General features: G+C 40.0%; 1 protein-coding gene across 1 annotated transcript in view; it reads right to left on the bottom strand.

Moving 5' to 3' along the window:
- Positions 1 to 6,899: 6,899 nt before the first annotated feature.
- tgfbr2b (transforming growth factor beta receptor 2b) overlaps positions 6,900 to 11,438 on the bottom strand; it is a 39,911-nt gene continuing 35,372 nt past the window's right edge. The window contains exons 9-10 of the mRNA XM_023278051.3: positions 11,164 to 11,291; positions 6,900 to 8,157 (exon numbers count right to left, since the gene is read on the bottom strand). Of these exons, the coding sequence (XP_023133819.2) occupies positions 7,897 to 8,157; positions 11,164 to 11,291 (389 nt within the window). The 3' untranslated portion in view covers positions 6,900 to 7,896. The remainder of the gene's footprint in view (positions 8,158 to 11,163; positions 11,292 to 11,438) is intronic.

Genomic DNA, 11,438 nt, shown 5'->3' with positions numbered 1-11,438 from the left:
TTCCAAAAAAATCTAAAAATATCTAAAGTGATTACATATATATCAGTAAAACTTCTGATATTTTCTTTAAGAACATTCACATAAAAATCAACCAAAATCCAGCGAATTTTGTTGGATTTTGGTTGATTTTTATGTGAATGTTCTTAAGAAACATTTTTAACATTTCTTTTTTTCCACCAAAAAATATTCAAAGATTTCCCAAAAATGTTGAAAATGTGGACATCAGAAGTTTCACTGTGAAAATATTTTTTCCCCCCACATTTTCAAACTTTAAACCGGGTCAATTTGACCCGCAGGACGACATGACGATTAACACAGGAGTGGAGTTTATTGATGATGCTCTACGCTGAAGATGAGAAGGAAAGCTGAACAGCAATCTGATCACAGAAGCCAATGTCTAAAGTCAGGACACAAGTGCTGTGGACATGTGAAGCTCCAACGGAGCTCTTTGGCCACAAACACCAGAAGTATGTTTGGAGAAAAAAACAACATTTGCTAACTATTAAGCATAGAAGGGGACATATTTGGATTTGTGTGGCAGCCAGTGGGAATTTAAACACTCCACAGACAGAAGGACTGGATGGCAGGTTCTGGATACAAATGCCCTGCAGTCAGAGTGAGAAGAGGACCATGATCCAAAGCAGATCAAGAAGCACAGGCTGAAGTTTTAGCACTGCCCCCTGACAACAACATCAGTGAAAATCTCTGCTTAGATCATAACGATGCTGCTGCCCACAGGTCAGACCAAGTTTTCCACTATCTGTTTGCTGCAGGGGTTGTATTTCTTTGTTTTCACTTCAAAAGTCTACCAAATATATCATTTGCCCAGAGGTGCCCAAATGTTTGCAAACAACTGTGTGTGTGTGTGTGTGTGTGGGTACTTATGTTGTGGGGACATAAATCTATTCATACTGTGGGGAGCCGCCTTCTTTTGGGGGCAAAAAGAAAGTCCCCATAACAAAAATAATTCAGTTTTAGAAAGAGGTCTAAAGATAGGGTAAGGTCAGGTTTGACTGAGGGTAAATGTAGCTCAATGAAATGTCTATTGAAGTTAGGGAAGCGCGACTGTGTGTGTGTGTGTGTGTGTGTGTGTGTGTGTGTGTGTGCGTGCCCGTGTGTGTGTATGTGTGTGTGTGTGTGTGTGTGTGTGTGTGTGTGTGTGTGTGTGTGTGTGTGTGTGTGTGAGAGCACATGTGATGTGGGGCCTTCTGGTCCTGGTTCTGGGACCCGGCAGGCCTGTCATTACATTTCTCTGGTACAAAGTCTGGTCTGGAGAGGAATGTCTGCACCACACTCACACACACACTGTGTCTGACTCACAGCTCATCCCACTACAAACACTACACTTTCCACTCAACTCCAAAAAAAAGAGTCCTCGTCCACTCAGCTGACCCTCAGTGCCCTTTGCAGGCTGCTGACCATTTCAGGGCTTTCTCAATTTAAAGGAGGGCCTGTAATACAAGAGAGCATCATTCCTCCAGCTGTGCTCCAAATCAAACTATAGCATTTCAAATAATCAAAAAGAGGACTACAAAAAGGAATCACCTCAGACTTACAAAAACGAGGACTTGACAGCGCCAAACTATGACTAATTCTAAGCAATGTTTTCACAATAGCAATGGATCAAATGACTAAGTTGAATGTGAAGAATAAGAATAATCAGTCTGACTCAGCTCTGCAGAGCTTTGTAGCATCTTTTTTTGTTTACTCTCATTCCTTCCATTGCTGTTTTGTTGTTAAAAGGCTCGACGAAGTCACGGAACACTTACTGCTTAACAGCGAAGAACAGACAGACACAATAAGTGACTAAGTGGTGAACACAGTGGAGCGTTTAACAGCTAAGAGGCCAGATATTTCCCTCAGGAGTTGATGGAAACCCAAAATAAAGCTAAAAAAAGAGTCAATATTGGGTTACATCACCATGTCAACACATACAGCATGATTGCTCCGTATCTGCAACTGTTGGCTGAAGTGCTCAGTATAACAATATATACACAACCGTTCAAAAGTTTGGGGTCACTTAGAAATGTCCTTATTTTTGAAGGAAAAGCAGTTTTTTTTTCAGTGAAGACGACATATTAATCAGAAACACAGTCTAGTTAATGTTAATCTGGTTACTAACCTGCCTGTTTTGTCTTTTTGTTTTTTTTTGTTGTTGTATGTAAGCTGCTGAATACTTGAATTTCCCTTGGGATTAATAAAGTATCTATCTATCTATCTATCTATCTATCTATCTATCTATCTATCTATCTATCTATCTATCTATCTATCTATCTATCTATCTATCTATCTATCTATCTATCTATCTATCTATCTATCTATCTATCTATCTATCTATCTATCTATCTATCTATCTGTAGACATTGTTAATGTGTTAAATGACTATTCTAGCTGGAAATGGCTGATTTTTAATGGAATATCTCCATAGGGGTACAGAGGAACATTTCCAGTAACCATCACTCCTGTGTTCTAATGCTACATTGTGTTAGCTAATGGTGTTGAAAGGCTAATTGATGATTAGAAAACCTTTGTGCAGTTATGTTAGCACATGAATTAAAGTGTGAGTTTTCATGGAAAACATGAAATTGTCTGGACTGCTCCTAAAAGATTTGATTTGACAACCAAATCTTCCATAGATAAAGAGATAAGATTGTAACAGGCAGGTCTTGCAAAGCTGCACATCCATGGTCCTTTCCACTGAATAGACTTCATAATGCAACTATGTGATAGAAAAATGCACAATGAGCAGTAGCGTTTAGTGCTTGGACTTCAGTGCAGGTTGCTGGTGAACCCTTAACACCCCACACAGCCAGCCACCCACAGGATTATTTCACTTCTGGATGGTTAGACCTGCTCATGCTAAAAATGGGGAAAACTGTCAGAAATAGTGAGAGGTCTCACAAAGTGGGAATTGTTGTGCACTAACAAGTAACTCAGCTCGCAGGGGGAGCAACAGGCCTATCAGTCAAGCACAGTGTGTCCAGTCCTCAGAAGAGGTGGGATGATTGGAAACAAATGAAATCACATGTGAAGGGAGAGCAGCATTTTATCTGTACCTCCTGTAATTTGTGAACTTTCTCTGTGGAGCTTTATAATGCACTTTGGTGAAAAAGGATGAGTGAGGATGACATTAGTTGTACTTTATGGATTTACAGTTAAACCAAATACTCCAAGCTATGAAGCCTACCACAAAGTCTGGAAATGGCATCATAACCCCAGCGATGTGTAATGAAGATAAATCAGTTCTCAGCATGTGTGATCAATCCACTGCAGTAAAAATCACCACAACTGTTGACATTTTCATTTGACAGCCTGGTTGTAGTACTTGTTCTTCACCCTGACCTCATCCTGCACAGTATTTAAAATAAAAAGTCAGATTTCTTTCCAGCAGGCGACTCTGGCATCATTTTTATTATGTGGACAACGGACTGGGGTGGTGCACTTCCTATGGCATTCCTACAGAGGCCAGAGAGGAGGAGGAGGAGGAGAAAAATAGCGAGTGGGATAAAGAGAAAGCCAGTAGAAGCATTTAGCTTAAAGGCAGGGAGGAGAGGCTGAAATAAAGAGGGAGGAATAAAATGAGCTGAAGAATGTGTGCACTGGGATAAAATTAAAGGCAAGGAAGAAAAAAGAAAAAGTGGACATGCAGGAGCAGTAAAAGCAAGACTGAAGGCTCCAGTAAAAGCAGGGAATAAAATAAATTAATTAAAAGACTTAATCACATTTACTGTAATGTGTTGGAGCAACATTTAAAAGTAACTCTCCTGTGATCACAACAAGTTTAAGTGGTATCTAGATAGTGGTTGGATGGATGTGTGACATCTTGAGCATCTCCAGGAACTATTTTTAAATATACACTTGCAGCCAGAAATATATGATGATGTATGGAAGGTGACTGCTCGCAAAATCCGCTCTAGCATTATAAATGCAAGTTGTTTCAGGTAACTTATTGTGAATCTTCAGCAATCATTTCTTGTACCAGTATTTATTAGATAGTCATCTACACCTCAACCAGGTATGTTTTCAGACATTCGGATCTACCTTAAAGCTGCATTAATTAATATGTTTAGATTAAAAATGACTCTGTAACAAACTCTACAATTTTATTTCGCAGACACTTTTATCCAGAATGATGTACATCTGACAGCAGAAACAACACAAGCAAGGGTCTAGTCAGGAGAAAACAACCTGGATGAGAGTCACAAAACAAGTTCAAGTGTGTTAATAGGACCGTGGCGTCTACAGGCGGTGCAGGAGGTAATCGCAATTATTTTTGTTTTGCAGTCTGTCAAGTAAAAAGGTGTTCAGTGAAGAGCTGGGTTTTTAGTCCTTTTTTTAAGACTGAGAGGGATTCAGCAGATGGAACAGAGTTTGGTAACTCGTTCCACCACCGGGGAACCACAGAGGAGAGTCCAGCTGTGGACCGGCCCTGTTGTGGAGGTCGGATCAGGAGCCTTTTGTTGGCCGAGCGTAGTGAGCAGGAGGGAGTGTAGACCTGAATGACAGAGTTCAGGTAGGAGGAAGCTGTTTTCATTGTAGTTTTGAAAGCAAGTGTCAGAGTTTTGAATTTTATGTAGGCAGCAACTGGAAGTCAATGAAGTGATCTGAACAGCGGGGTGACATGAGCTGCTTTTGGCTGGTTGAAAACTAGAAGCAAGCTGCTGCATTCAGGATCATCTGCAGAGGTTTGACTGTGCATGCAGGGAGACCTGTCAATAAGGGGCTGCAGTAGTCCATGTGTGATATTACAAGAGCCTGGACCAGGAGTTGTGCTGCATGTTCAAGAAGGGTCTGATCTTCCTGATGTTGTACAGGGAGAAACAATGCAACCGAGCAAAAGAGGCCACATGAGTCTTGAAGGTTAGTTGGTCATTGATCATGACACCCAAGTTTCTGGCAGACTTTGTGGGTTTGAGTTGGGTTGATTCAAGCTGGATGTTGATTTCTTGTTGTATAGAGGGACTGGCTGGGAGGAGAAGGAGCTCAGTCTTGAAGAGACTGAGTTGAACATGATATTTATTCATCCAGATCCCTCCAGATGAGATCATCTGGGTAGAGACGTGTGGTCGTCCAGGGGGAATGACAGGAAGAGCTGGGTATCATCAGCATAGCACAACTCACAGAAATGAAAGCAAATCAGACTCTATACTTCCCTTCAGCTCTACAGACTGTATTAGCTTCATGTTATTTTACTGCATTAATTACTGTTTTAGCTCAGTCTTGCAGCTCTCATCAACTTTGAATCTATCAGCAGACAGTTATTTCCAAGAAAAATGCTCTTTAAACAGCTTACCTGATCAGCACCAAACAACACACAGATACCGCTATCAAGTTTAAAACATTGTGGTGCAGTTAGTGTCCAAACATGCCAAAGCAGAGCAAAAACAAGGGTGAAAAGGAGATGGTGTTAGATGAAGACCTCTGTGTCTGGGCGGCACACTGATTTAGTCTTTAAGAACATCATGTATTGGAATTTCAGCTGTGGCCTTGGAGTTGGCATCAGTTTTCACATGCTAGGTTAATTGGTGATTCTAGATCAGCCATGAGTGTGAGTGTGCTTGTTTCTCCCTCTGTATGGCCCTGCGATGGACTGGTGACCTGCCCAGGGGGTACACTACATTTTGCCATAAGTCAGCTGGGATAGACTCCAGCCCCCCATGACCCACTAGAAGACAAGTGGTGTGTTGGTGTTGGCTAGATTAACCTCTGTATACCCTGAATGTGCAGACAGATCAGCTATTAGCTAATGTGGTTACCATAACAACTCTCTCAAGTACAACTAGCTCTACTGCTTTACAACAAACAACAACAACAAAAACAAAACAACTTTGATCTTTTAAGTGACTTTTACTTACAGATGAAGAGACTTTTATTGGTGCCCTTCTACTTAAAATAGAAATAAAAATTAAATTGACTTGGACAAAAATATTGTCCAATATATTGCAGTACACCGTTATGAGGCAGTCGCTGCAATCCAGCTCTTAGTGAGACTTCTTTCTTCTGTACAGTTCGCTCCAGTTTGACAGGGGCCTTATCCCACCTATGAGTTTCAGCTCTTTCCATAGATGCTCAGACTGATTAAAATCAGCCCTTGGATGTGTGGTTCACTCCTTGAATGCCTTGATAATCTTCTGATTTCATTATATCCTGAAAAGATTTGAGACCCTCTGTGCCAGATACAGCAACTTCAAAAGCACAACTGAGCTTGCTTATTGTTTCACACAGGGGATGATGTTCTCTTCATTAAAAATGTACCAAAAATCTTGTTTAATCTGTCCAGAGTATATTGTTGACTTTCATCTAATGGAACAGTGAAACACTGTTGTACCTTGGTCTCTTCAGCTGTACGTGTTTTCAAGTTTTCCATGGTTCTTTTTCCACTATCCAAGCTTCCCATGTGTTTAGTCTGGGATCACTACGGTTGGCTACAGTCCCATGGCCCTTTAACTTAAAAATATCAGCAGCTGTGGTCACAGTAATTGACCATGTCTGGCAAATATTGTTGCCGTTATCTCCTTAGATAACTCTCCTCCTTTCTTTCTCATCCATTCGAAGTGTCATGTGAGACTTTTCCCCATTCAAAGAGTTTAATGACTTATCATAAGGTTGAAATCACAAAGTCAGATGAAATGAACTGAAGATAATAGCCTGCATTTAAGAGGATCACACTCCTCTTATACGTCAGATTTAAGAGTTTGGCAGAAACTGACAAAAGGAGCTTTTAAGCTTAATACTTTCCAGGAACAATGGAGCAGTATTTCATTTGAATCTAGGGGTGCTCACTCTACCTCTACACCTTTGTAAGGGTTATGCATGAAAAACAGACATCTAGAGCAGATATAACATTATCTAAAGTTCCTTCCAACTTGCTTTGGTTCACAGAATGAGTAGCAAGAGAATCAGTATACAGAAATATCTTTAATCCATAAAAGATTTACAATATTTTACATATGACACATACTGTATTGTAAGGCAGGGTAAAAGATCTTTGGCATTTCCCATTGGTATAGACACAAAACATACACTGTTTTAAAAAATACACCTTTATGAAGTCTTTTATTCTTTGCATTCAACGATAAGCTCTGTAGTAAGATTGCTTTCCCTTTATTTTTGCTGGTTTCTCTCCTATGTACACTTCTTGTCTCTATGCACATTGTGCTTGTTTATTTGGCAAACAAGGTCAAAGTGAGTGTAGCCGAGTACAAACAACACACACACTCTCATTCACACACACGCACGCACGCACGCACGCACGCACGCACGCACACGCACACACACACACACACACACACACACACACACAGAAACACACACAGACATATATTCCTTTAATTTCCTGCTGGTGAGGATGGAGTCCACAGCATCATTAGTGTTAAGGTGACATTTCTGCTGGCGTTTTGGCTCAAAGTCAAACGCAAAAAGGCACTTTCAGGCAAAAGCATGTTAGAATATAAGAACACAAGGAAAAGATAAACGTCTGTACTGCATAAGTATCACAAGGTAAAGTGCACATCAAATATCTTTGGCTTTGTCGCTATTGCCCTGTTAATTTCTCGTAATGAGACGTGTGTGCTCAGAGAGAAGCCTGGCTGACTCTCCATGCTCTACACATCTTTAGAAGCTTCCAGTTAACTTTGGCTTTTGGCTCTGTAGCTTTTCAGCTGATTATGTCAAGTTGTTACATTTAAGAAGCGGCGAAGACCAAAAGCATCACCCAGAGTTTAGCTTTGCTGGGCTACAATTAGAAATGACACTGTGGCTCACACTCCATCTGGCTCAAAGTCCTGCAAGAGCTCAGCTCCTGAACATCACCGTCGACTCTGTCCTCAGATCCCATCAAAGCAGAAGAAGTGCTGTTGTTGAAAGACCTCCACTGAGAGTCCGTGAGGCTTTCTCTCACTTCTCGTCACTCACGGAGCAGTCCACAGATATGATGTTCTGTATTTTGGTGATTTTGACCTCCTCCTCTGGGATCTCCACCTCTATGGGGATCTTCAGCTCCTCTGGGATCTTCTCTGCTGAGGAGCTGCGGCTGGACAGTTTGTCCATCTCGTCTTCCATCTCGGAGATGCGTTCTGCGACGCAGTGGGCGGTGAGACGGGCCTCGGGGTCGTGGTCCCAGCATTCCTTGATGGTGGCGCAGATCATCGCCACGCCCTGCAGAGGGAGCAGGAGAGCATGAATTTGAGACTGAGCTCAGAGCTAAAGAAATTTAGTGCAATCAACCTTTGTTTTTTCATGAACTTACTCTAAATGTTCAAGTTAATGGAATTAGTTGATTTGTCTTCACATTTCTGGCCCTAATTTTTGGATCGTTTTCTCCTAACCGTTCTTATAATTTAAGTTGATTTGAAAAAATAGGGTGAATGAATGGACTGCTGAGGTCTCATGTTAGACTTTTAGACTGTAAGACTCCCTTATATATGTATCCAAATCAATCAGAGTTTCTCCAACAGCAGCTATAGTTTATACAATCTTGAAGTCAAATAAAAAACAATTCTGGAAGCAAGAAAATGTTAATTAAAAGCAAATCTATCTAAAACAATTATGGAATAATTGAACAGCTTTAATACATTAGTTTCATAAACTTAACCTTTATCCTAAAGTTGTGAACTCACTTTTTTCCGTTAAAAATTCGTCAAAAAAATTACTGACATTATGCTCCATTCTGAAGTAATTTATCAGATAAAAATAGATACATACATATTTAAATTCTAAAAACACTGTGACACACTGTACAGGATTTGATTTGAGAACCAAGGAAGTCTATAGCTTGTGTGCAATGTACACATATGAACAATGTTAAAATGTTCATGTGCATGTCTTTGAATGAGTGAAAGGCTGTAATCAACGCAGTAATTATGATTTTCTTCAGTAAACAGAAATCAGTCATATTAATGATACTGTGTTATAAAATGCCACATCATTATTATATGAAAATGATGTTCTTTTTCAATAACCAAAGAGTAAATCATCTGTTTAACCAAATAGGACCTGGTATATTGCCTGTTCTTATTGAAAAAGGTCAGAACGACATGGTCTATTGAATTTCCCATCTGCAGTGGAGGGATCTTGGTTTTTCTTTTCTGTGGCGGTCCTCATGAAAGCCAGTTCTGTCACAGCACTGATCATTTTTGTGACTGCAATTCAAGAAACCTTCAAAGTTTTCTTGACTGACTGGCCTTCATGTTTCAACATAATGACAGACTGTTGCTTTTCATGAGTTCTTCTTGGCATAGCATGGTTTACTACAGTAGCTGAACTGGGCTATTTGCTGTATGCCAACACAACCTCAACTTTAAGATAGAAGAAATTCAACCGCTTAACTTTTGACAAGGCTCACTTCTAATTTGAAAACCGTTTCAGGTAAGGATGGTTAAAATATTGCGAAGAGTTTGTAAAGCTTCCATTAAAGCAAACAGTGGCTACTTTTAAAATCTAAAATATGAGTTTTACACTTTGTGTTATTGCCTAGTTTCAATGTCTTCAGTTTTATTCTGCAGTTTAAAAAAAGATGTTGAAATATAGTTAAACCCTCAAATCTAATTACTTTTTTTGTTGTAACTCCCCTGTCCATAGCACATTAGTAGACTGTGATAATCATCCATCCATTATCTACACACTGCTTATTCCTCATCAGGGTCATGGGGGGCTGGAGTCTATCCCAGCTGACTGAGGGTGAAGACAGGGGACACCTGGACAGGTAACAGTCTATCACAGGACTACATATAGAGACAAACAATCACACTCATATTCACACCTACAGACAATTTAGAGTCACCAATTAACCTCAGCATGTTTTTGGACTGTGGGAGGAAACTGGAAAACCTGGAGAAAACCCACATATGTACAGGGGAGAACATGGAAGCTCCATGAAGAAAGATAATGGGACATGAACCGGGGATCTTCTAGCTGCAAGATGAAAGTACTAACCACCAAGTCACTGTGCAGTTTAATCATACTGATTACAGTTTTTCTCAGTCGCTTTGGTACATTTCTCAAATCATCCTCAACATTTGCAAAACAGTAAGTGTGCTTCTCAAAACAATTTGTACAAATAGCAAAACACCATGGATTACCTGCAAAAGCCAGTCTCTTGCTCAGAATCCTTAGTTCATCTCTCAGAAGTAAATATCTGTGTCAGTGAACATGTCAGTGGCATCAGAATGACTAGTCCTGGTGTCATTGTGTGGATAAAACAGTCAGTTTGCTGAGTCATGTTGTCATTATAACAGTGTTCTCTGGAGGGATGTTCTGATGGAAACTATGGCTAAAGTTTTGATGACAGTTATTGTAAATTGTAAATTCCACCTCAGTGTATGTGGGAGATTGATTGCAAGAGACAAGATTCACATTTATGCTTTTACTGTTTGTATTGTAATCTGTTGACAGACCACGTCATTGTGATACAGAAAGGAAAACAGCGCTGCATAGCACACAAAAAACAAATAAACAGTAGAAATCAGGGAAAACTGTACATACAGCGCTGTAGGAATTACAGTTCAGTCTTCCTGCACCTAATGATGTTCCTGTCTGTTGGGACACAAATTCTCATCCACATCTCAACGAATATCTTCTCTTGTGTCTTTGAGCAATTTCAGAAAATTCTAACCCTTCATTCAAGAAGGTCAAGATTCACCTGGGAACAATTTACCAGTTTAGGACAGATTTAGAAAAAAAGTCTAATGGAAATGTATAGAAACATCCTTTATGCATTATGACAATTTGTTCAATCATTTTGCATGTAAAGACTGATGTGATGAACTAATACCTAAATGTTGTGGAGGGTGAGACTATTCAACAGAGACACATTAGAATACATTTAGATCAACATGACATAAGCAGCTGATAATGTAGTAAACAGCAGAGAATTGTACAGAATCATTTGCATGGATGAACCAAAGCATTTGCAACTTGTTCAAAGAAATGAGAAACTGCTTTATTGATGTGCACAAGTGACACAATGATGTGAAGATTGAACAAGTAGTTTTGAGAATTTCAATTCTGATCTGAGAAATGTACCAAAGTGACTGAGAAAAACTGTAAATTATCTCTTAAGGGGCTCTTCACATTTAATTGTGAATTAGTTCTAACTAATAATTCTTGATTTCTGAGTATCTCTGCTTCAGTAAGTGAACAGTAAAGCAGTGCTCAGTGTCTGACCTGATGCTGGAGCCAGCTGTCAGGGATCTCAGGTCTCCCTCGGTCTCTCAGCACGTTGTCCTTCATGCTCTCCACACAGGGGTGCTCTCGCACTTTAGAGCCATATGCTGGTTCATAGTCCTTCACCTCTGCAAAAACACAAACAACCCACAGATCAGACATGGACAGTAGATCCTCATCTGAGCCACCAACAAATAACATCAGTCAAAGCCAGCCAATTTCTTGCTGTTATGCTGTATTTGGCCTTTATGCTTGTCATTGTCAGCATTTCCAAG

The sequence above is a fragment of the Amphiprion ocellaris genome, chromosome 9 (genome assembly GCF_022539595.1).
Source record: "Amphiprion ocellaris isolate individual 3 ecotype Okinawa chromosome 9, ASM2253959v1, whole genome shotgun sequence".
Classification (NCBI taxonomy): Eukaryota; Metazoa; Chordata; class Actinopteri; family Pomacentridae; genus Amphiprion; species Amphiprion ocellaris.
The sequence above is the reverse complement of the archived record's forward strand: the minus strand, read 5'-3'. Positions and strand labels throughout refer to the sequence as shown.